General features: G+C 41.4%; 1 protein-coding gene across 1 annotated transcript in view; it reads right to left on the bottom strand.

Moving 5' to 3' along the window:
• CHSY3 (chondroitin sulfate synthase 3) overlaps positions 1–27,397 on the bottom strand; it is a 337,064-nt gene that overhangs the window by 273,541 nt on the left and 36,126 nt on the right. Inside the window, exon 2 of the mRNA XM_066603166.1 lies at positions 21,627–21,910. Coding sequence (XP_066459263.1) covers positions 21,627–21,910 — 284 coding nt within the window. The remainder of the gene's footprint in view (positions 1–21,626; positions 21,911–27,397) is intronic.

Raw genomic sequence — 27,397 nt, 5'->3', positions numbered from 1 at the left:
AATCTTACTAGAAATGTGTAAAATTTATTGTTACTATTCACCAAGCTGTGGCAGATCCACTCCACAATGTGACATATTATATTGAACAAATCAGTGAAATACCGGCAGAACACACAGATCTTATCTCCATATTGCTGAAGTGAGGCTTTAAATCACGGTAATTGCTGAGCATTTGACGATACACAACCTTTTATTAGGCTCTCCACATGACCCCGGACTAGCAGTATTTATCGTCTACAACTAATATATTTGCTATCTCAAGCAGGAGAAATTAGATTATAACATCCAGCTCATGTAACTCTCACAGGTCTTAGTTTGTGAAAAGTATAAATTTGGAGGCTAGGGGTGTCAAGATGAGAAAGCAGTGATATAACATGACAATTTTCAAAAAGGATGTGGGTGTACATAGTAAAATTAGTCATTTGTACAAGACACTGCACAACCTCTAAACTACTACAAGACCAACCAGAGCTTTAAAAGCTATACCATTAGACCCATAGATTGCAGCATTGGTTACTTATGTTAATTACATTTTATTCATGTATACATTTATTTCTGTGTCCTATAATCATGTATCCCGACCATCCCGGACCCCATAGACAGTCCAATATTCTGGGTGATGTTCTGCTGTCCTTGGAAGCATGACTAATGTCCCGATTACAACTGTATGTGCCTTCCCCATTTACCCTATCATTCCCGCCACGGCTTCCCACTAGCAGGCGCTATGTAGTGACATCATCATGCTTGCTGAACCACTGATAGGACAGAAAAGAGGACATCTGCCAAGTCATTTTGTTATTTTAAGGGCCACTTTTTCTGTGCGGCAGCACTAAGAGGACCTCCCCATTGTGTACGGGTATCATACTGTGCTAGGGGCACTAAAGGGGGATGACTAGTGGCAATTTTATTGTGTGGGGCACTTAGATGGCATCTCTATTGCATGAGAGGCATCATACTGCGTTCGGAGCATCACTAGAGGAACTACTTTGTGGGAGCACTAATGGGACATCACTACTGTGAGGAGGCACTAAAGTGGTGTCATATTGTGGTGGGAATACTAAGGAATAATCATACTGTGCATGGAAGGCACTAATGGAGGCATCATTACTGTGAGTGGAAACTAAAAGGGCAGGCATCCCAACCAATTACTGTTTGCCATACAAAGATGGCACTATAAAGGTGTGTGGGGCACAAAGGGTGAACTATTAGTCCATGGGGCACTAAAGAGGTACCATTACTATGTATTATAGCAAGGAAGACACAATGCTTGAAAAAGGCCGCGATTACGGCCGAAACGCGTCGCAATAAAGGATTTCCTTAAATATCGTTTGAATTCTGCCTGTCATCTTGGACTCAGGGGTGCTTTCCAATAAGCACCCCTGTGAAGTAAGTAAGATTCATTGTACAACTATAATCTCAATACAAATCGTTGCACCTTCTGACTGTTATCTCCCAAAACACCGGAGCGCTGGTTTATTTTCTGTATCCTATTGGTTTGTTTCCTATCCCGTGGTGTGTTCTTTCCATCTCTGGGACCAACCATGACGCTCTCTCGAAGATGTCCCTGGTGACCGATGCAAGGAAGCTCCATTTCCTCTGTGGATTGATACGCCAACCTGGATTCTGACGCACCGGAGCCCAACATACGGGCCCGGTGTCACGGGGTGAGTTACCTCTCTTCAGTATTCTTTATTCCACATACTTTTTATTTTTATTTTTTTGTTATCACTCTCCATCCACTTCTTGGAGCGCTATCCACTATATTATCTTCAAAGAAGACACAATTAGAGAGAGCCTTGTGTGGCGCAGAGTGTTAAGGCAACTGAAATACAGTCTTAATCTCTTGCTCATGACCTGAAGGTTGTCAGCTCAATCCCTGCTTGGTTCAGGTCGCCGGCTAAAGGTCGACTCAGCCTTCCATCCTTCCGAGGTCGGTAAAATGAGTACCCAGCTTGCTGGGGGAGGTAATAAACAAATTACTTGAAAGTGCTGTGGAATAAATTGGCCCTATACAAGAATTACTTTGTGGGGACACAATGGGGATTGGATGTAGTTGGTAGCTTAAATCAAAAAGAAATTGCTGCAGGAATTGTGAGTTTTTTCGTTCTTTGCTTGTTGCAAGGCATGCTATGTTTTTTTTCCCTGAAGTCATCCACAACCCTCTCTACCTGAAAGAAACCCACACCACTGTACATCCGGGGTTCCTGGTTTGGGATTTTAATATCTGTCCTTATTAAACCAAGCAGAAGTGGAAAATCTAACTCTGCATACCAATATAGCTATATACAGTATCCCATTCTGGCTCTGGTAAACCTGTGATGCAATCCCTATAGATAGTGTAATGACTGGTGTTTTGTTTGTGACAAATTCAGCAATTAATGAACCATTAGGAACCCAGAGACAGGTAAATAGGATGCTTTTGGTTATAACTATACTATGTATCATGAATTTGCCCGATGAGCCAGCACCTTGTCTAACTAAACCTGAGCTACAATTAGTAAGATTAATATGCACGGGCATAGAGATTCATGTCTAGCCAGAGATTATTACTGTCTTGGGAAATTCTAGTAATAACATAGTGGATTGATAAATAAGATCTCATCACTGCATAATCTTCTAACAAAGAGGAAAGCAGTGTTGGCAAACAGATACATTACAATTGTAACATTGTATGACGTAGGCTGGCATTGACATTGGGTGCTGAAGAAAATGTCTCAAACTCATACATATCTTCTTGTTGGCAAGTGACACACACAAGCATAGTACGCTGCTAATATTTGTATGATAAATACATTTATAGCGGAACCAGTATACCTCTGTCTTGCGAGTAATTACATACCCCTAGGCACAAAAATGTTCTCTGTCATGTAAAGTTGAACAGTGCTTTATGAGCAAAGAAAAAGCGGAGCGTAAGACAAATAAATAAGTGCATATTTAAAGGGAGATTCATCAGATGTCAAAGCAACTTCAGACTAGTTTAACATAGAAGTGTGAATGCTCTACAACAGCTGAACCAAATCTCAATCCAATCAAGAATCGGTGTCACTACCCCTGAACTGCAGTACACAACCGTTATCCAACCAACCATGAGCATCCTGGACCGCACTGACCAGGAGGAATTGGCAAAATCACTTACAAATGCAAGTGCAAAGCTGCTAGAAACATAACCCAGCAGGGATAAAGCTGTTATTAGAACATAAGGAGGTTCTATCACCCGCTAGAGTGAATACTTATGTAAGCAGCGCTTTTTAGTTACTAGAGATTGGACATTAAAATAAAGAGGTTGTCTCACTATAAGAACCCTAACCCCATGACCTATTAGGGTATATAATCATCATAGAGGGGTATGTGGAGCGATTTGGACCATCCTCTATGAGCCAGATGTGAGAACTGCTCTGTAAAAGCAACTGGCGGATCTGGCACATTTATGCATTATGAGAAAGTTACATGGTGTTTAACTAGATACAGCTTTCCCCGCATATTAGAGACGTTAGGCCTACACATGTAGCAAACATTACCTTGTCAATTAACGCATTATGATAACTTATCTACAGTGTACAACAATGCTGGAAATTGAGTTATTGAAGGTACATTATTGTATCTTTCCTGGGAATGCCTCCTGATATGGCTTGTTGGGCAATGGTTGTAGAGCTAATCAACAAAACTTGCTCTACTACAATAAAATTGACTCCAGAATTAGTTATTTTGTGGAAAGCATTTTCACACTTTTGTCCTTTTCATGTGAGCCTTCCAACCATGTTATTAACAGCTGTGAAATGATTGATACCACAGAAATGGAACCCCACCAGCATCACCATGACGTTATGGAGAGATAAAATCTCCCAGATCTGCTGCTTTCAAGAAATGGCTGGTTGGGAGTCTCATACTAGTAGGAAGTTCTTACTAATTTGGCTCTCCTTGTTAGACTTTGAAAAAAAAAACTTTAAATAGGAAGCATGTTTTTTTTTCTCTTTCACTCCCTCTTTTCCTTTTAATTACCTCATTTTTGTCCAATACTCTGTCACCAGGGAGTAATCTAATGCAATCCCATGGAAACTTAACGTTATCCCTGGCTACTTATATGAATGATAGCTTACTCAGTGCATTCTGGTTTTGGAGCGATCACTTCCTTTAACCCCCCCCCCCCTTATTTTGTCATTTTAGGTTCTACGCACATTGTATTTTTCGCCGAGACCTACGTGTCTCCCTTTTCAGCGTGTATCTGCTATATTGTTTTTCAATAGAAAAAGATTGTGTAAAAAAAGAAGTTATCTCAGGGTGTCAGTCATGATAACAATTGCTCAATCTGTAAGTAAAAACCCATTCAAGGTCTGTTAGTAATTTTGATAATGCCAAATTCCTTCCAGCACTCATAGGCGCGGGAAAGAGCTTATTAAACATACCTGTGATGATGTGGTTAGTGGCAGCATCACCAAAAAATGACGCTGGTCCCTTTCTCTGAAATGCTTTGTGGTCTCTGCATTAAGCTGCTCCATAACTCCTCCTCTCTGTTCTGAGTGATGGCTGTATCCATCTGCTGATTGGATGCTACAGTCATCACTCAGAGTAGAGGGGAGGAGTTGTGGAGCAGCTCAATGCAAGGACTGGAGAGCACTTCAAGGAGAGTGATGACCTCCAGGGCTCCTGCAGATGCAGAATTTAGCAGAATCAATGCTGTTTTTTTTACCATTAACAGCATCATCAAAGTCATGTGAAGACCTGTCACGAATTTAGCATAATCGAAAATGCTAATAGATTCAGTTTGCTGTGATGTAGCTATATGTGTTCCAACAGTTGCCGCTAGACACCGTCAAACCAACCTACTTGCCTCTCTGTCTTCCTTCATTGCCTGCGGTATACCCAATGCACCAAGTAGTTAGACTGCCTACACTTATATGTTAAAGGGGTTGTCTCGCGGCAAACCTCAAAATTTTACCTTACCCCATTCCCCCTGTCACCCCCCTGGCATAAAATAGCAAATTAAAGCGGTTTTTAAACCGCTTGCTACTTACCGATCCGATGAAATAAGGACTTTAACCCCTTAATGACATGGCCTATTTTGAGCTTAAGGACCAAGCCTTATTTTTCAAATCTGACATCTGTCACTTTCTGTGCTAATAACTTTTGAATGCTTTTACTTATCAAGGTGATTCTGAGAATATTTTTTCGTGACATATTGTACTTTATGTTAGTGTAAAAATTTCATCAATAAATTTTGTCCTTATTAGGAAAAAAAATCCAAATTTACTGAAAATTTGGAAAAATTCACAATTTTCAAACTTTGAATTGTTTTCTTTGTAAGATAGAAAGTCAAACACCACAACATAGTTATTAATTAACATTTCCCATAGGCCTACTTTACACAGCAATCATTTTTTAAGTGTTATTTTACTTTTTGCAGACTCCACAAAGTATATAAATTTAGCAGTAATTTTTCACATTTACTAGCAAATTTCAAAATCTAAATTTTTTAAGGACCAATGCAGTTCAGACATAGTTTTGCCGAGCCTGTATATCAGAATCCCCCATGAATTGCCCCATTTTAAAATCAGCACCCTTCAAAGTATTCAAAATGGCATTTAGAAAGTTTATTAACCCTTTAGATGTTTTACAGGAATTAAAGGAAAGTGCATCAAAAATTAGAACAGTTCCTTTTTTCTATTGATTTTCAATATAAAACCTTTTTTTTTATATAAAACAGTAGGAGTTAGCAAAGAAACAAAACTTGGAATGTATTACCCAGATTCCGCAGTTTTTAGAAATGCCCCATATGTGGACGTAGCCTGTTGTATGGGCACATGGTAGATCTCAGAAGGAAAGGAGCGCTTCTTGTCTTTTTGAATGCAGATTTGGCAGGAATAATTTTCAGACCCCATGTAGTGTTTGCAGTGCCCCTGAGGTAGCAGTACATTTGAAACCCCCAATAACTGACCCCATTTTGGAAACTACACCCCTCAGGGAATTTATTAAGGGGTGTAGTGAGCGGTTTGAACCCACAGATGTTTGAGGAATTTTTTTTAACAGTTTGAGTTCAATACGAAAAAATCCAATTTTTCACATAATGTTTAGATTTAGGCCTAGATTTTCATTTTTCACCAGTGGCAGAAGGAAAAACGTACCCCATGATGCGTTACCCAGTTGCTCTCGAACACGGAAATGCCCCATATGTGGACGTAGCCTGTTGTATGGGCACATGGCAGGACTCAGAAGGATAGGAGCGCTTCTTGGCTTTTTGAATGCAGGTTTTGCTAGAATAATTTTCAGACACCGTGTAGTGTTTGCAGTGCCCCTGAGGTACCAGTGCATTTGAAACCCCCAACAACTGACCCCATTTTGGAAACTACACCCCTCAGGGAATTTTTTAAGGGGTGTAGTGAGCGGTTTGAACCCACAGGTATTTGAGGAATTTTTTTTAACAATTTGAGTTGAGAACAAAAAATTCACATTTTTCCAATAATGTTCAGCTTTAGGCCCAGATTTTCATTTTTCACCAGGGGCAAAAGGAGAAAACATAGTCCATAATGCATTACCCAATTACTCTCGAGCACGGAAATGCCCCATATGTGGATGTAAACTGTTGTTTGGACACATGGCAGGGCTCAGAAAGAAAGGAGCGCTTTTTTTGAATGCAGATTTTGCTGGAATAATTTTCAGACACCGTGTAGTGTTTGCAGTGCCCCTGAGGTACCAGAGCATTTGAGACCCCCAACAACTGACCCCATTTTGGAAACTACACCCCTCAGGGAATTTTTTAAGGGGTGTAGTGAGCGGTTTGAACCCACAGGTATTTGAGGAATTTTTTTTAACAATTTGAGTTGAGAACGAAAAATTCACATTTTTCCAATAATGTTCAGTTTTAGGCCCAGATTTTCATTTTTCACCAGGGGCAGAAGGAGAAAACATAGTCCATAATGCATTACCCAATTACTCTCGAACACGGAAATGACCCATATGTGGATGTAAACTGTTGTTTGGGCACATGGCAGGGCTCAGAAAGAAAGGAGGGCTTTTTTTGAATGCAGATTTTGCTGGAATAATTTTCAGACACCGTGTAGTGTTTGCAGTGCCCCTGAGGTACCAGTGCATTTGAGACCCCCAACAACTGACCCCATTTTGGAAACTACACCCCTCAGGGAATTTTTTAAGGGGTGTAGTGAGCGGTTTGAACCCACAGGTGTTTGAGGAATTTTTTTTAACAATTTGAGTTGAGAACGAAAAATTCACATTTTTCCAATAATGCTCAGCTTTAGGCCCAGATTTTTATTTTTTACCAGGGGCAGAAGGAGAAAACGTAACCCATGATGTTACCCAACAGGGAAATGCCCCATATGTGAATCTAAACTGTTTTTAGGGCGCAGGGCTCAGAAGGGAAGGACTTAGCATGTGGCTTTATGTACAAGCTGTGCGAAGTACATCAGGGTAAAACGTCAGGGCAATAAAAATATTAAAATTTCAGGGACGTGTGGTAGATCTTAAAACACTCATTTATACAGAGGCCGGGTTGTGTGGGGCACGTTTCACACTGGTATATGGTGTCTTTTCTTATCCCCTGTTTGTAGCACACTCTGCACCTCTTTTGGGTCCTTCCCTTCGTCGCAGTGGAGGGAATTTCACTGAGAAAATGCTGCCCTGGTACAATTCTTGTGGCCTCGCTTCCAGAAGTACTGGGCCTCTCCCCCACCTCCTGGTCCCCAAATATTAGGTCCTTGATAACTTCCTCTTGAAATTCAAGGAATGTCCCCCTGTGGCCTGCACCTCGGAACAGCACGTAGGCATTATACAGTGCCATCTGTACGAGGTGCACGGCCAGTTTTTTGTACCACACCCGTGTTTTCCGCATGGCTCTATAGGGCTCCAGTACCTGGTCTGATAGATCGACCCCTCCCATGTACTTATTATAGTCGAGGACGCAGTCTGGTTTGGGGGTCTCTGCACTGGTACCTCGTACTGGGCAGGGGGTACTGCTGTGGCCGTGTATTGTCGTCAACATAAGGACATCCCTCTTGTCCTTATATTTAACGCACAATACATTGTCGCTGCATTGGGCCCGGCTCTCACCCCTTCTGAGCAGTTGCCCAAGCAGCGTCTTAGGGAGGCTTTTTTGATTTTTCCGAACAGTGCCACATGCCACTGTTCCTCTGGAAGCGAGGCACTGAAACAGGGGGACACTGGTATAAAAGTTATCCAGGTACAGATGGTAACCCTGGTCTAATAGTGGGTGCACCAGTTCCCACACTATTTTCCCTGTTACTCCCAGCACGGGGGGGGCATTCTGGGGGCTCAATTTTAGTGTCCTTCCCCTCGTAAATACGGAACTTGTGGGTGTACCCTGATGTACTTTCGCACAGCTTGTACAACTTCACACCATACCGTGCCCGCTTACTGGGCAGGTACTGGCGGAATTTTAGCCTCCCCTTGAAGTGTACCAGGGACTCGTCTACTGCAATGTTTATCTGTGGGGCATACGCCTGGGCAAACTTGGCGTTAAAATGGTCTATTACGGGCCTGATCTTATACAACCGATCGTAATTGGGGTGATCGCTGCGGGGGCACAGCTGGTTGTCATTGTAGTGCAGAAATTTTAAAATACACTCAAAGCGCGTCCTCGACATCGCCATGCGGAACATTGGGGTGTGGTACAAAATATCGGTAGACCAGTACGCCCTGATTGTTGGCTTCTTTATTAGCCCCATGGTTAGTATAAGCCCCCCAAATTTTTTTATCTCTGGTGCATCCACAGGGGTCCACTTATCGGGTCTGGCATAGCTGGAGGTGGGATTTTCTTCTATAAAATTCTGGGCGTACAAATTCGTCTGGGTAACAATATGGGCAATGAACTCTTCAGAAAAAAAAAACTTGAAGAAGTCCTTCCCTCTGAGCCCTTCCGTGTCAAATTGAATCCCTGGGTTCCCAATAAAATCAGGGATCTGGGGTCTGTAATCTTCCGGGGTACTCCAGTGAGCATCTGATGCATTGGGGTCAGTGGCGGTCCTTGGACGCCTTCTCGGGGGTGCAGGGAGCTCAGACTCGCTGGATGAGGATGAGGAGTCGGAGAATGCCAAAAAAGTGGGGTCGTCATCACCACTACCTGAGTCCGAGTCTGATGCAATGATTGCATACAGTTCCTCTGAAGTGTACCTCCTGCGGGCCATATTTATATAAAATGGGGCACACGGGGAAAAAGTTTTATTAGATGGGACACTGCGGGATGGGGTGACCACGGGACGGGGGTCGGAAAGAACGCGGAAACTTATGTGGTGTATTCACGTAAGTGTTTTTTTTTTTTTCTTGTTTTTTTTTTTTTTACACAGACGAATACACTGACACAACACGGACTAACGACACACTACACACTAGACGGACTAACGACACGCTACACTAACTAATGATGGGTGACGGGACAGGTAACAAAATGGGAACAACAGGAACTTTTTTTGTTTTTTTGGGTTTTTTTTTACACAGACGAATACACTGACAGTACACGGACTAACGACACGCTACACACTAGACGGACTAACTAAACGCTACACTAACTAATAACGGGTGACGGGACAGGTAACGAAATGGGAACAACAGGAACTTTTTTTGTTTTTTTGGGTTTTTTTTTACACAGACGAATACACTGACAGTACACGGACTAACGACACGCTACACACTAGACGGACTAACTAAACGCTACACTAACTAATAACGGGTGACGGGACAGGTAACGAAATGGGAACAACAGGAACTTTTTTTTTTTTTTTTACACCAAGGGATACACTGACTACACGCTGCGCTACACTACACTGCTGATCGCACGCTACAGCTCACTCACTACACTTCTGATCACACACTACAGATCCCTCACTCACTACACTACACTGCACTTCTGATCACTCACTCCACTCTGCTACACTACACTGCCTGATCAATCACTCACTACACTACACTGCCTGATCAATCACTCACTACACTCACTACACTACACCACACTGATCACTAACACTCACTCCACTACACCACACTGATGACTAACTCCTCTCCACTACACTGATCACTAACTCCACTCCACTCCACTCCACTACACTACACTACACTGATCACGCACTCCCTGCTTAATCTACACAGTAATCGCTCTTTTTTTATCACAAATACCACAGTAGGTGCTCTGTCTACAAGCACCAGAAACACACTGCGGTGCTTGCACATGGAGCCCCTACTGTAAACAGCGCGAAGTCCGCTGCTGCGCTGTGATTGGTCAGGGAGTTTTTCCCTGACCAATCACAGCGATCGTGGGGGAGGGACCGCTCTGATTGGTCCCCAGCCCGGACGCAGCACTTGTCTGCTGACTATGTCAGCAGACATCACTGCTGTGTCGCCGCGATTGTCACCGCAGCGACACTTTAATGACATGACGTACCAGGTACGTCCAGGAGCGGGAAGGGGTTAAAAAATCTTCTCCCTAAGATGGCCGCCGGTCCTTTCCCAGGGATGCACTGCGGTTTTCTCCCATAGTGCACCGCGGGTCTTCTCCCATGGTGCACCATGGGCTCTGTGCGTTCCATTGCCGATTCCAGCCTCCTGATTGGCTGGAATTGGCACACGTGACGGGGCGGAGCTACACGATGACGCGTAGAATGGGGCGGAGCCAGAACGCAGCTCGTGCCTGGACCGAGCAGAAGGGGAGAAGACCGCACAGTGCAAGCGCATCTAAAAAAGCAAGCTGCCAGCGAATTTAGACGGAACCATGGAGACGGGGACGCTAGCAACGGAGCAGGTAAGTGAATAACTTCTGTATGGCTCATATTTAATGCACGATGTATATTACAAAGTGCATTAATATGGCCATACAGAAGTGTATAGACCCACTTGCTGCCGCGGGACAACCCCTTTAACTACCGGTGTTATAAGCAGCTGACAGTGCATATGTGTTTGTATATGTATACTGTACATGTCTGAGTATGTACAGTATCATTGCATGTGTACATGTGGGTGTGTTGTCTTTAAGTATGGAATGGTATGGCAGTATTATTTAAACAATGTATGTAGTAATGTGTATATTTTTCTTTGTATATTATTATTATTTAAGCAGTTCGAACAATATTGTCCCCTTACCCCTTTGATCCAATACTGAGAAAAGTGTCTAATCTTAGCACAGGAGAACTGAAAGCTTTCAATGGTACATAAAGGAATAGCATGGATGCTCATTATCTTAGGAGTATGTGTACCCCTGCCCTGCAGATAGCTGATCATGGGCTCACATGTATCAGGGTATTGCAATGGTGAACGTAAAACAAAAATCCCATTTTGATCAATGGGCATCCATACCTCACTTGGAAAAGGTTAATACTTTAGAAATGAATAACTGAAAAAGTCAAACAGCAAAAAAAAAATTACATTTTTTTCCAGCAGCATGAAATATAACATCTTTGGATGACAAGTATTCAACCATGCAGTCATAAGACCAACAAGTGAATCAGCGTATGAGTTAATAACTTGGCCCTGATGTGTGTGAATACTCCCCCACAGCGTACAGGGCTCCTTGTGATGCATTTCAGTTATTGTCTTGGTGTGTATCCAATGGATACTTTATTGATAGGTATCTTCAAATGGATTACATTTCAAGTAAGCAACCTTGTGCTTTTGTTCACCCTTGTGAGTGTTTTGTGATATTGTAATTAGTAATTTTGAGAGCCCTGCATGCACTTGATGGGTAGAAGTTTACACTGCTGTCCAAATGCAGGGCTGTCACTGAATGTCACGAAGCATCTGTCCTGGCTTTGTTGCTCTTGCTAGGAAAAGGAAGTACATCAGTACCTGTCAGTTGTTGCATTGATTAATGCAGGAGCAGGAAGAAGTGACATCAAGATGCAAGAGCATGTTGGATAGTGCTGAGCAAACTGAGCCAGTAGAACCCTGTTTTGGGTTAAACTATGCTAAACATCAGGTTCGACAAGAACCCAAAACTTTTAGCAAAGTCCTATCAGAAATAGGGTTCTACTGGTTTGGTTTCTCAACACTAGTCCTGAACATTGATGTATAACACTAAGAGCCATAAAAGCCCTGTATAACAATTTCGGAGTATTATATAGAGCTTTTATAACATAATAGAACATAAAGTGTGCTATTTCCATTTCCCCAAGTATTCTACTATACTACATCTTGTATTTGAGGTATGTTTAGTTTCATGGGCTGTAAGAATGCCAAATACATTCATAAGCTATAATTACTGTCTGCCAAAAGAGTGTACTTTTGGCATAGACATGTGGGTTATCTGTCGGAATAGTAGATAACACTTTTTAATACAAAGGGATCTTCAAAACATCATATACCACATGGTATGTGATTTCTTTTTTACAATGGGTGTCTATGAGAAACGTATGCAACTCTGTGACATCCAATTGCATACATTATAAGATTTAACATAGTAACATACTATGTAAGGCTGAAAAAGGCATATGTCTATACACTCCAGCCCGTTATTCTGCAATGTTAATGCAGGCGAAGGCAAGAAGCAAAAAAAACCTCATGGGGTAGAAGCCAATTTTCCTCATTTTAGTGGAAAAAATTCCTCCCCGACTCCAAATCTGACGATTACAATAACTCCCTGGATCCTTCTAGCTAGCAAGCATAACATGTAATATTGTTACACTCAAGAAAGGTGTCTATGCCCCACTTAAACTCTTTTAACACGTTTGCCATCACCTCGTCTTCAGGAAGAGAGTTCCATAGTCTCACTGCTCTTACAGTAAAGAACCCCCTTCTATGTTGGTGTAGAAAACGTCTTTCCTCAAGACATAGAGGATGCCCCGTTGTTACAGTCACAGTCCTGGTTATAAACAGATGATGGGGAGATCTCTGTATTGTCCCCTGATATATTTGTACACAGTCATTAGGTCGCCCCTCAGCCGTCTTTTTTCTAAATTAAATAACCCCAATTTGATAACCTCTTTGGGTATTAAAGTCCGCCCATTACATTTATTACTTTAGTTGCCTGCTTTGAACTGACTCAAGTTTTGGATGAAAGTTCCCTATATAGTCAAAGGTTGGCACAAGCTTTCTAGTAGTCCAGGTGTGCCACATTTTACCACAGTAGAACCTTATATAGTACTTTTAAACTACTACTTTTAAACTGCTTTTGAAAGAAACAGATTTTATAAGGCTAGTTATATGGACAGCTGATGGAAACCACCGGGAAAGAAGGAAGAATTATACTCAGTGTAATAGGAGAAGCCTTAACAGTTCTGACTGCATAATTTATGGATCAAAAATTGAACTTTTTATGCAAATACACAAAGCTCTGGGCTTCAAAGAACTGTGTTTTGATGTTCATGAAAATAGGTACATAGAATCCATCACTTTAATTTGCATCGGAGATATCTTTATCCACTTATTACTTCAAAGTCTATCTAGACTTTTCTTACAACACACTGGAGTGTGTTGTTTATTAGACACCTTTAATCAGTTTACGAATAAAATGACTTGCCTAGGCCATAGAAAGAACTTATTTGCCAAATAAATCACCCTAAAAGTATGCATTGCTTAGATTTGTGGCCTATAATGCAGGGTTCTTCATTAAGAAGAAATAATAGTTATTCCAATGGTAAGCAAAAAAAACGTTCTCTACATTACCTCGGAAATAAATCAGAAGATGATTAAGCAGATAACAAGCGTATTACACGCAGGCTGGCTTCTTAGCGGATTATATTTCCAGAGAAAGTAGCTGACGTATAATCAACCCAGTAATGTACTTTTACTCTTATGCCTTAAAATACTTTATTTAACGATTCGCTTTATTTTTGCCATATAACCATAATATGTTAAATAAACTAACCTACACTATTTCCGCACTCTATGTATATGAATGCTATGTTACCTTGTGTCAAAATACAGATGTTATTGAAAACTGAAGAAATTGCTGCACTGTGATCGGATTCAAAAAAACAATGACTGGCATTAAAGGGCTTTTTTTTTTTTTTTGCAGAGCTCAGTTATTGATGACCTATCCTTAGATTGTGGGGGGGGGGGGGGGGGGTCAATTCCTTGAGGATCAAGGAACATCCCTTGATCAGCTGTTTGAATGCAGAACAGCACTTTGGGGAGTGCTGCGGCCTCTTTATTGTACACCAGACCCAGTGCTGTACACTCTGTAGCATCTGTGTCTGGTATTACAGCTCAATTCCATGTTCTTTAATGGTATGGAGCTGCAAAAATGTCATGTAATCAATGAATATGACATCACGGGCCAATGAAGAAGCTGCAGTGCTCCAACAAGCTCGATAATCCTTTAAAATAGCTGATTGGGGGCTCCTCTTTAATAGTGGGAATGACAGACTCGGTCCCCAGAATCCGAGACATTATGACCGGCACGAGACTAAAGACCCTACAGGAGATCCTAGATCAGAGGGACACCCCGGCCGGAGCATGGTACCAATATTTACAACTATGTCACTATGTGAGGTCCTTGGGTAGCTTACAACAGTTAGGGAGGACAACTACAACCTTTGAGAAGATTTGTCTGTCAAACCCTGACCCCCCAATAACCATTTCCTCAATATATAAACTACTATTAGAGAGGGACACATCAGGAGGGAACAGGAAGCTAGAAATGACCTGGGAAAAAGAACTGGAGACAGATTTATTAGTGCAAGAATGGGAGAAGGCCTATGTCCTGACCCATAAATCGAACATTTCCAGCAGACTACAGGAACTTAACTACAAGATCCTGACCCGATGGTACAGGACTCCGGCAGGACTGGCCAACACTCGGATCTCTGCTGGTGGTGTCTCTGCGAACCGGGGACCTTTGTCCACATATGGTGGTCTTGCACACACATTCAACCATTGTGGCGCGAGGTAGAGGCTTTATATTTAGCTACTTGTAAAGGCTCGACCAGCTTTACCCCTGAGCTGGCGTTGCTTTCTATGTTCCCGGGGTCACTGTCTGCTATAAAAAAGCTCCCTGCTGCGTTTTTTCATATTAGCAGTCAGGCAGATCATTCCTAGAAAGTCAAAATCCACAACGCCCCCAACACGAGTAATGTGGTTGGAAGCTATGGACATCTTAAAACAAATGGAGGAACTGTGTGCTAAAGACGAGATGCGTTACTCTAAATTCTACAACACCTGGGCAGTGTGGCTGCAGTTTCGGGTTTCACCCGGTTTAGAGGCCTGGTTACGTGACGGCACTACCGCTACTTAGCTGGCATGGACACTCCCACCACCAAGCCCAACTTGCCCTACCTAACGGAGGAACTGGGCTGCGGGGTGTGCTCGGACTGGACAGACTTCCCTAACCCTACCTCTTCCCTTTCCCCTTCATCCACTCTTGTTTCCTTTCCTTTCCTTTTTCTTCGCTTCTGGACTTTTTCACCATCTTAAAATTCCAGATACTCCTAAGTTCATTTCTAAATTCCCCAAATAACGGGACGATTGATGATCAAGTTTCAGGGGATGTGATTTATGATTTGATATGTTATGTTTTGTTCGTTTTAAAAACCTGCACGGGGGGCCGGACAGCTGTAGAATTTGCTAAGAGATAAGATGGTTACTATGACTGAAACATGTCCATTTCTATGTCTGCACCGTACTTCCTGACGCAGCTAATAAAATACTTTTGAACCATAAAATAGCTGATTGGCAGGGTTTTCAGGAATCTGGTCCCTTACCAATTGATATTGATAGCCTATCCTATGGCAGACTGGAGTGAAAAGGGGGGTGGAGCAACATGTGTTATCTTCTCTGGCAACCTGACTCCGTATTTTCATGCATTCCCCGCAGAAGTGGTATCTTCCCTAATAAGTCCCAAGCATTCTCTTACAGCTATGGTTTTGCTTTAACCCAGCCAAACTGAGGAAGAGGCTTTGGCCTCGAAACAGTTTTTTTTGCTGGCTTTGTCTTTTAATCCAATAAAAAAAATTCTTTTCTACCTAACTGGTTTTTTAATAAGCCTTTTTGGAGAGTTGCACCACAATCCAGGAGTTCTATCTACCTCTCTGTATCCTAAGGACAGGTCATCTATAACTGAGTCCCGTAAAACCTCTTTATCTATAACATTAGTTTCTCCTTTATTATGAGGGCATGATTACTTATAGCATTTTCAATCAGTGGTTCCTAACCTGATCAACACAGCAATAATCAAGACACAAGACATATATATTATAAAGACACAGCATGAAACTGCTAAGAGGTTCAAGGAGAGATGTAGTAAGCGCTGGCCCTCTGTATAGGACTCCCTTTTGACAAGCAAGCCTTATGAAAATGGGACAGAGGGAAAGAAACACCAGGTCCTCCTTTGCTAGGTGGCACCATTTGGCACCTATTTTATATGAAGGCCCTTATAATATCCCCTAAATATAAGACTGCACTAATCTAAGATCAACAGGCTAATAATTGTATTGCTAATAAACAAGTACATTGGATTTAAAACACAGTTGTTATTATTACCTTCATTGAAGACCCAACTATACATTTCACTAGATTCTGCTCCTGCTTTCCCTATGGAAAACTTAGAGTTCAATCCAAGATGTTGTCATGCAAAATGGCCGTCATTTTGGTGACATGACCTAACAAGTTTCCTTCATTCTCCTGCAAGTTGTATGCAAAGTTGGATCACTATCTTCCAAACCGCTTTCATTCTATATTGGTGTTTCCACACTTTTGAGACACCCTGAATCTATTCTCAAGGGAGTGCTTAGCAGAAAATTCCAGCAGAGGAGCACAGAATCCACTTTACCCCCCAACCACAGAGCTAGATTATAGAGAGGGCAAAAGAGTCTCAAACTCAGTTCCCACCAACATATTACAAAGAAGACATGGTAGTTTCAAACATTTAATTACAGTATATTCTGGAAGCTACCCACATCTTCCATGAAGGTAGAGGACTCTGTGGATCATTCCTTATGCATTATGCAGTCCAGAAGCACATTTTATGTCATGCATAAAACGTCCATTTCAAATGGAGTTGTCCATTAAAGATCATTACTGAAAGATCATGGATACAGATAGTAGAGGTGTCCTTAATAACTTCCAGAGGGGTATAATCAGGAATATATTACCAATGCTATTTTTGAAGCCAATTTCTAACACACCGCTCTCATGACATTTAATCTTATCCTGTAGCTATGGAAGCTGGAAGTCTGTTTGTCATGCAATGGCTTGAGAAATAAATTTATGGCAATTTTGCCTTTTTCAAATGATCCTTCCTTGCAAATGAGCAAGTTGTACAAAATAAAAATGTATAGTAACTACCAGGGAGGATACACTGTATTGCTACTTTGATATTTTACCAAGGTGACTTCCCATAAATAAAGAAGAGTTTAATTGCATTTTAAAGTCTAATGAAAGAGATATCATGGAGTCATGACGCTATCATAACCGCTGAAACCCAGTCTGAAAATATCTATGTATACAGCATTTTAGATACAGATGCATTACAATGATTATCCGTCATTTATGTAGCTTATCATATTATGCCGTGTCGTATGCAGTAGTGTACTGAGAGTTATCTAATCGGTTATTACTGCAGTGATGGTTACAGGCTAATTTCCCTTATGACAGTTACACATACAACCCAGTATGTGAAAACCCCAGCGCAGGCTGGATATGTTTTATTGAGGGCCATATACATTCCATTGCAAGAAACTCTACATTACTTTATGAGGTGATATAATATAATAAGCCCCGTGCGGCTCATTTATATTTTAATGACTGCATGTATAATTCAGATTATTGCAATTTGCTTTTTTAAACCGCAGGTTTCAATCAAATCGCTATAAGACATTACTAGAGAAACCAGCCTGACTACAAGAAGTTCCTTTGTTTTTCCTATATCCATTGAACACCGTATTTTAGATTACTTTTAGAATTAGCCACATCAAAATATAAGCAATTTTGTAAATTAATTACATGACATAAAGGGGTTAACCGGGGTGGAAAAAAACTCAAACGAGATTGGTGGAAAAATATATGAAAGCCATACTCACCTCGCCCGATCTGCCACTGCTGCTGTCCCACTGGTGCCCAGTCCCCCGTTGGTCTTTTCGTCTTTCTGCAGCAGTGATGACGTCTTGACAATAAGATGTGACCATTGCAGCTAAGCACTGGCCAAAGTGAACTTTTGGTTGCTGTAGATGTTGGTGATGTCATCTCTGGCTTTAGCAGGAAGTAAAGACCACCATGGGACTGGACACAGGTGCAATAGGAGCTGTGGGGAATCGAGTGAGGTGTATATGGCTTTTTATGTATTCCCAACACTACAGGGGTGTAGTGGTGGAAAATCCTGGTGTGAATGTTATTCTTTCTAATTAACCCCTTTAATTTGTACAAACTGATCTTTATCAACAACTTATATTATAGTCCAGTGTCCAGGGTTCTGAGGTGAAACTTCTCTGCTTCCTTGCCGGGTAAATGTCTTAAATTGCTAGTTCTGGTGATCTGCATTCTGTCAAGTGTAATCTTTACTTTAGGATATATAAACTAATTCAATGATTAAGCGTAGAAAAACTCCCACAGCTTTAAAGAGTTCAAGCAAACTAGAGATAAGTCTCACAAGAAGTTGCAGGAGAGGAAAATGCAGTTTCACGATTATTGTATAGACCCATACAAATACAAAAAGAGATCTAATTAATGGACATGAACCTTAGGGCTTATTCACATGAGCGTATATCGGCCACCGTTTTCACAGTCGGCCGATATACGCTACCATCTGATGCATTGGAGTCCAGGCGCTTTTACACCAGGGAGGATAGTTCCAGGAGCTATCTTTCCCGGCTGGAATATGGCTGGTGCCACAGACTCCTATGGCAGCCAATGACAGCTGCCAGAGAGAGGGGAGGGAGTTTAGCAGCGTGACTGCTAAACTCCCTCCCCCTTCTCTGCTCCTCTCCGCCCCTTGCCGGCTGTCTGCAATGGGAGGGGGTGGAGCTAAGCTCCACCAGTCCGGCCCCGTCCCATTGCTGGCTGCCGACAAGGAGCGGGGAGGGGGCGGGAGCTTAGTACATGAGCTCCCGCTTCCTCCTCTTGCAGAGAGCTGTTGAGGGGGAGGGAAGGAACAGTTTAGCAGAGCTAAACTGTCTCTCCCCGCCCAACGGCATTTCATTTACCCCTACTTTTTTCTACCCCAAATGCACCCCTATCTGCTAAGCAAAGCACTCAGTGCTGCCATGGCTGATTGGCTATCAAGCCATGCCTGAGAAAAATAAAAGTTAAAATTAAAAAAAAAAATTCCTATATTTAGAACAAATAAATCAAAACAATAAAAAATAAAAACATATTTGGAATCACTGCATCAGTAAAGGCCTGATCTATCAAAGAAATGCATTGTTTGTTCCGCATGATGAACGTCCTCAGAAAAAAAGAAATACACAATGCCAGAATTGCACTTTTTTGGTCATCATCTCCAAGAAAAGTTTTCATAAATAGTGATGAAAATGTTGTATGCAAACATGATGTCTTGCAAAAAACGAGCCCTCACACAACTATGTTGACGGAAAAACAAAAAAAATTATGGCTGCCAGAAAATTGCGTCAGAAAATGCTTTTCTCTGAAGATATAAATATATATTTTAAAGTACAGCAAAAATATATATAAATTAGCTACTGTCGTAATTGTAAAGTTATCATGTCATTTTTACCGTAGTATATATACTGTAAAAACAAGACCCACTCCACTTTGAGATTTTTACAAGTTTTTTAGTACAGTATAGGTTGCATTAAATAGTACAATTGAAAAATACAAGTCATCAGAACAAAAGACAAGCCCTGAAAGTACTACATCGAAGGATAAAAAGAAGAGTTATGATTTTATGAAAAAACGAAAATAGGAATGAAAAAAAGGGGTGATGCTTAAAGAGCTATGACACTGCTTTTCTGTCTTAGCTGTACTACGTCACAATCTTAAAGAACATGACTGTCATGTCTGAAATACATTAATAATATCATCTTTTTTTTAGTATGTGAATAAAAAAAGAACCTGATTCAGTGCCCATTCACACCCTTGTTAAGGCTGTCTGGCAGACTGCATCACTTGTTCCGTTAATAACTGAATGGAAGCAAACTGACAGCATTCCGTGGTTTTTTTTTTTGGAAACCCATGAAAAACAATGGGGAAAAACGTAAATGTTTAACTCTGTGTTTCTGCTCCAAAAAAGTAAGAGAGGGACAGAATCATGACTGAAAGCCCTAATGCAGATGTGAAAGCAGCCTTATGTGATGCGCTGTGTAATAAAGCATCTTCTTCGATACTGCAATCTCTGCTGCAGGAACCTTAAACAGCTGTGACTTTCCCCAACTTTTATGAGCCCTTTCCAATCCAATTTGTATCCCGGTTTTCTAGGGGGCTTACTCTTTTTCTGCCATTATACTACGGCGCTATATGCTGGCTAAAGCCAGTACTGCATGAGGAGACACGTTGGATAGGCTCCGACAGCAGAGGGGCTGGCAATATACAGTAAGAGAGCCCCGACGGATGTCTTCCAACATCAGAGCTGTACAGCCTTAAATCATAATGTCTTCAGAGGTCAGACAGTGGATTCGAAAGGGTTAATGATCTTCTGGATACTTCACTACTGAAATACTGACTGGCATTCACATATTGAACATGTTTAGCAGATCATGCTCTATAACTAGGGAGATCCTCGAATTAGATTTATTTAAGACAACAATTTCCTGAACATCTGCAAACGATTCCGACACAAGGTCATATTTACGTTCCACGCAGTTAGATGCTTTGAGACCGTGAAAACAAGAGGTGATGACTGTAAAAACACCGTGGGGGATAAATTCATTCAACCGCTGCAGCTTCTGGTCACCACCGAGAAAAACATTACAAAATCAGAAATTAATTGCAAAGTTAATTAGAAGATGGTATTTATGCAAGTGCAGGACTCCAACAATGGCTTATTTAGTAGTTGAAGAAATGTTTCTATCCCCATGCAACATATTAGATATTGGTAAGTCAACACATCTGTGCACATTTGTGAATGCGTTTTGCACATAATGGAAACTAGAAGATTAAATTCAGTCATCTTATCATGATTGCACTACCCAATACTAATTTTCATTTTAGACCTCAAGTCTTTATTGTAGCCTCAAGTATTAATCAAAAAACTGAAGTAATTTTGGAACTTTGCTTCCACAGGTCATTCTGTGCAAATCTTAACATTTATTGGATTTGCTGAAACATACTTAGCAATCTTCTATCCTTTGCATAACTGTCTTCATAAGTAATAAGCCATAACAGCTTATGGCAGAGCAGTACTAAAAGAAGTAGGCAAAGCATTTTGGCATTAATGTACATAGATGCGGGCCATATAAGTGAAATGTCAGAGGTTGAAGAATCCCAATTATTAAAAACAGATCTGTCAGCAAGGATCTCGCCGTATCTGGATCTACAGAGCGTAGATGACCAAGGCATTAAAGAAAAGTGGATGAACAGGATTGGTAATAGCTAGAAGCACACTCCGCTAAACACTTGACCCAACATTTGGAGTTCTTATGCCTACATGATATGTAAAATACAGGAGCTTGACTGTGATTAAAAGGCACACTCCCACGCTCTGATCCCCGATGTTAAGTCAATCTGGTTAAATTAAACATTTTACTTGAATATATTATGCACCAAGAAACAGCATCATGCAGACTTACCTCATAGGACCAGACACACTGAGTTCCTCCAAATCTCCGCACACATCTACCCACTTCCACGTCTTCATGTGTTGTATACATTTCACGTAGACATTCACCAATGTGTGGCACCATCCTTCGCAATACTTCTCGGCTAAAGATCATTCCTGGTCCTCCCATGCAAAAATTTTCTCCAGGTTCAAGTCCAAGTTTTCCAAGTTCTTCACTATTCCCAAGACCCGTCTGACCCAAATAAAGTGGTTTGCTGCTGTTCAGAGATCTCAGAAATTGTTCGAGTTTTTCACCTGTTGGATGAGAGCAATAACTTTTTGTTACTTAGAGATCTACACGGAAAATCAATGTAGCTTAGTAAGAGTTTTGTCTGAATATTCTCTTAGGGTACATTCACACGAAGCATTGGTGCGGATTTTGATTTGCAACCAGCTGCAAATTTGCAGCTGGTTTCGGACTGCCGCTCCTCTCAACTCATAATCAGCAGCCCCTCAGTGCAGCACATGAAGCAACCCTCACCCGGTAACTGCTACTAAGAGCTGTGGCCGCCAGTCAGGTGATATGCCTACTTACGCATCACCTGACTGGTGGCCGCAGCGCTTAGCAGTGGTTGTCGGGTGAGGGCTACTCCGTGTGCTGCTAATTGCAAGGTGAGAGAAGCAGAAGCTTGAAAACAGCTGCTGATCCGCAGCTAATTTCAACTTAAAATCTGCAGATTTTGATTCTGTTTTTGATGCAGAAATGTTGAGGATCTGCAGCATTTCCGATACATTAGTACATACCTTAAGGCCCAATGCACAAGGGTGTATTTCCATTGCGGAATCCAGAGTGGGTGTCCGCCTGTGGATTCCGCAGCAAATACTGCCCATAAACATGCTGTTTAAAATCACTTTTTCGTGTCCATGAGCGAAAATTAATTGCAATTTTCCACTCACAGAGGGAAAAGTTGGAACATGTTTTATTTTAACGCGGATTCTGATTAAAGTCAATGGAAGCCGTCTGATCCGCAGCCCGTCCGCAGTTGACACTGGACAGGCCGCAGAATCCGCGTCATTGCCTAGCGATGGCGCAGCATAACCTGTACTTACTATGTGTGTTGGCATGCTGTCCGGCACATCCACAGCACAGATAGGAAGACAGTGGATAGGTACGCGGAATCCGACCCAGTTGTGTTCATTCAACCTTACTTAGAGGAGTTCTAACTGTCATGTCAGCCACTATTCTTAGATCGAAGGGACTGCAGCACTAGGTAACCACTGCAAATCCTTAAAAAAGTTTACTGTAATTAGGTTGCCTTGCAGTTCCCTCCACAGTGAATGTTTGAGTGACCCAGTGAACCAGCTATGTTCAATCAGAACCGAAATACCGTATTTAGCTCTAAAAACATTACCTACAAAAAAGAAAAAAAATAAGTTTAACTGCAAGGAATAAAACTCAACGGGAGAAAAGTCAGTAGTGAAATCATGAGGTATTTTAGCAAATAATATTTTACCAAAACACCTGTGCTATTAGAACATACTGAGCTTGATTCACGCAGCATTTTGGTCTACAATGAGCCTATGTGTCACAGGAACCTGTTTAAATAGCCAAAAATAGTATTCAAACAGAACCCTGAACACAATCATTGACTTCAGTTAGGCAAATGGATAGCAGGGGTGCAGAATTGCCTCTGTTTGACATGGTTTCTGTTTGTTTCCACCATTATTGGAGAACACAACAGCTTAGACAACTACACCATTCTGTCTTCCAAAAAAGGTAAAAACGGACAAAAACCATGTAAAACAGAGACAAAAGTTTGCAACTTTGGTCTTCATTTGCCTAATTAAAGTCAATGGTTGTGTAAATGGAAACCTGGGATGAAAAGGCTCAGCATAGACCAAACCACCGTGTGAACCTAGCCTTAGATTCAAGTTTATTTTTTTCAGTACATGTTTATTAATAAGTTGCTAGATCCATTTCAAAACAATATAAAAAATACTGCCTTATACCATTGATTTATAATGAGATCTGACAGATTTGCAGTATTTTTGATGGCAAAATTAACACTACAAGCTATGTTATTCTTGCCGCTGGAAACGCTAGATCGCCAATTAAACACTAGAAAACTGAGATAGAAAAATCAATCTACAGCAGAGCTGATTACAATCTTAGTGATGCTCATAAGAAAACATTCAAGCTCAAGTTTGATAGAGGATTGTGATGTGTCTTCACTGTCCATTTGGCTCTACATGTTCAGCACATTCACCAGTCATTTCTCATTATGATGTTATTTGGTTTAAGAATGACTATTTGAGATCCTTGAAAAATGATGAAACTTTACATGGAAAACTTCTATGTGGTGCTATATAGATAATTTCTAGAGATGAGCAAGCATACTCGCTAAGGACAATTACTCGATCAAGCATTGTCCTTAGCGGGTATCTCCCCACTAGGAAGAAAAGGTTCAGCTGCTGGTGCGGGTGACAGGTGAGTTGCGGCAGTCAGCGGGGGGAGTGGGGGGGAGAGAGGGAGAGAGAGATCTCCCCTCTGTTCCTCCCCGCTCTCCCCCGCAACTCCCTGCCCACCGCCGGCAGCCGAATCTTTGCTCCCGAGCGAGCAGGTACTCGCTAAGGGCAATGCTCGATCGAGCAATTGCCCTTAGCCCTTAGTGAGTATGCTCGCTCATCTCTAATCATTTCTAATAATTTCAGCTCTGATCAGTTCTCATAAGTTTGTGGACCTTTTTTATATAACATACATCTGAATGTCATTGGCAGATATAACATACAGAAAATAAAAAATCTATTTGCCACTATAATAGAATAACCTAAAGCCAAAGAGAAGAGATGGCCGTGGAGTAACCTGTAGATACAGTCGAGCATTTATTCTGTGAAGTGCTTGTCTGTGCTAATATTTACTGGCCTGGCTACTTTTTATTAGTGGAATTATTCCTTCTGGACTACTATTCTAGCTTCTGCAGCATTAAACAGGTTTTCCCAGTTTAAATATAACTGCAGGCAAACGGTTCTGTTTAGCAATTTTTTATAAGTATGTTTCTTAACGTTCTTATTTTCAGTTCTCTTTCCTCTAAAACTCTGCTAAGAAGTCCACTAAAATTGTTGTGATGTATAGTGACTGTCACCACGCACTACAGAGCTTCTATAAGAGGTTTATAGTATTGTACAAAAGTAGGTCCAGTTGCACTCCCGTTCAGGAAGCTCTGTATGCCGATTAAGGTGCTTCCTGGTTTGATTGACCCAATGACATTAAGTCGTCACTGCCCACATGTTGCCCATCTGCTAATTAGGTCAGAATATTCTTCAGTTATCATACAGAGCATCAACTTAAAGGGGTTGTCCCGCGAAAGCAAGTGGGGTTATACACTTCTGTATGGCCATATTAATGCACTTTGTAATGTACATTGTGCATTAATTATGAGCCATACAGAAGTTATCAGAAGTTATTCACTTACCTGTTCCGTTGCTGGCGTCCTCGTCTCCATGGTGCCGTCTAATTTTCAGCGTCTAATCGCCGGATTAGACGCGCTTGCGCAGTCCTGTCTTCTTCTTTTCTGAATGGGGCCGCTCGTGCCGGAGAGAGGCTCCTTGTAGCTCCACCCCGTCACGTGCCGATTCCAGCCAATCAGGAGGCTGGAATCGGCAATGGACCGCACAGAAGACCTGCGGTCCACCGAGGGAGAAGATCCCGGCGGCCATCTTCACCAGGTAAGTAAGAAGTCACCGGAGCGCGGGGATTCAGGTAAGCACTGTGCGGTTTTCTTTTTTGACCCCTGCATCGGGTTTGTCTCGCGCCGAACGGGGGGGCTATTGAAAAAAAAACAAAACGTTTCGGCGCGGGACAACCCCTTTAAGTACAATACTAGGAGCGCCTTATGATAAAAGATCTTTGTTCTAGGGGTCCATCACATGACAGATTCCTTTTAAATATTTTAATATTGTACATGTAAGATGGTAACACATGTCTAAAGGTTTGTTTGATGTAACATTGTTCATAATATTTGAAGTTAAGTACCCTTACATACTTGGAAGCAAATACCAGGGATGCAGAATGAAATCTCGCAAAAGGCAGAGCTAATATATAAATTGAGCTGTGTAGTGTACATTGTCATTGAGCAGATGCATGGCTTGCTAAGAGCTTTAAGCCACATATACCCAGAGCTTGTAGGAGCTGAGTCTGGCTCTCGTGACCGGAGCATATCTCAACCACTGCCACTGTAGTTCGGGCAGAGTACGTGGAAGAAGTCCCAGGACCTCCCTAGGCTGAGATTCGAGATGTGTAGCTTTCGAGTGTTAGCGAACCACACTTTAGTCGTAACATCAATAAAGAAGTTTCCAGCAAAGAACCAAGTTCCCAGAGGAAATGTTTCACAGAGGAGCCTATGCTGGGTCTTGTGACTAGGTCTTCTTTTTGAGCCAGAAGTCACTCTACTCATCCACTTGACTGACTAAAGACATAGAAAAAGAGAGACCTGAAACTGCTCTGCAGTCAACTCCACTTTCATTGATGCCTTAATCATGGTTCCCCCTTCCTGACAACCTGGAGTACCACATACATGCCAGGGTTAGACAAAAAAATAAAACTATTAGGGCACAAATTGCAACAAACAGCTAGCAAATCTGCCCAACAAGTCAACAGAGTCATAAGTCTGAGTTTGTGATTCCCAAGTAGTGCCAAGCATGGCTTTTGGATGGATTCCCACTACCATACATTCATTGCATATTCCAAAGTCAATATGCTGTAAATCTAGGGTTCACCATCTAAGGCCTGGGGGTAACATGGAGCTCTCAATGCTTTTCTGTGTAGCCCCTAATTTTTTGACAATCAGATGTGGTGAAATGCTCAACTGTGTCCATAGCTCCCATAATGTAAACAGATAACTGATAAGTAAAAGTTCCAGAAGTGAAACCCCAACATTAAACATTTATGGCATAAAATATTATCAATATACCATCAATGTCTCAAATGCAATATGGCCTTTGGTAGTAGTACAGTATGACAATGCAGCTCTCAAACCCCTGCCATACAGGTTCGATGTGGAAGGTCTTTAAGGTATTATCACTCTTTATAGAAGTCTAATATACACAATATGGTGCACCATGCTAAAATGACAGAGTCTTACAAGATGTGAATCTTATCATCCTCAGCGACATGAACAACATCATACAAGAGAATTTTCTACATCATTTCTGTGATGTGTTTAGCACATTATGTCTGATCACCTAATACATATTTCTCTTTGAATTATATTTTACAGGTTTTGCAGCCTAAAGCTAGTTCTCACTTTTGATTGGGAAGCTGTGTCATTCAGTACTTGCCTATGGAAAAGGAAAAATATATAAACGTATATCTTTTGACTTAACCCCTTTGGTTGCTTTTGGGAAAACAAGTAATTGAAATGCAAAACGTACTGTCACTGCTAGATTATAACATGACAAAAAATATAAATATATATATTCTACTTTGAACATGAAAGCGTATATTTTTCTGACACAAAATAGCAAAATCAAAGTTTATTTTTTCAGGCGTTGTGAGCATCTCATAGTTCAATCCAAGCATTCATGTATATAAAGCAGTGATGAAAGTTCTCAAGCACCGGCGATAGTATATTTATATCAATTATACACTCATTGGCAAAAAAATTCAAGCACCTAGAAGGAGTTGTCGGTTTGCTGAAAACCCGGCATGCAGTTACATCTCAGTTAGATGTGCAGATAAAGTGATGAAAAGACAGCACTCCAGGCAGCAAGATAAATATAATAATAGACCTTTATTTGCCCAAT

Source organism: Eleutherodactylus coqui, chromosome 5, assembly GCF_035609145.1.
Source record: "Eleutherodactylus coqui strain aEleCoq1 chromosome 5, aEleCoq1.hap1, whole genome shotgun sequence".
Lineage (NCBI taxonomy): Eukaryota > Metazoa > Chordata > Amphibia > Anura > Eleutherodactylidae > Eleutherodactylus > Eleutherodactylus coqui.
Note: the sequence above shows the minus strand (reverse complement) of the source record. Positions and strands in the feature narration are given on the sequence as shown.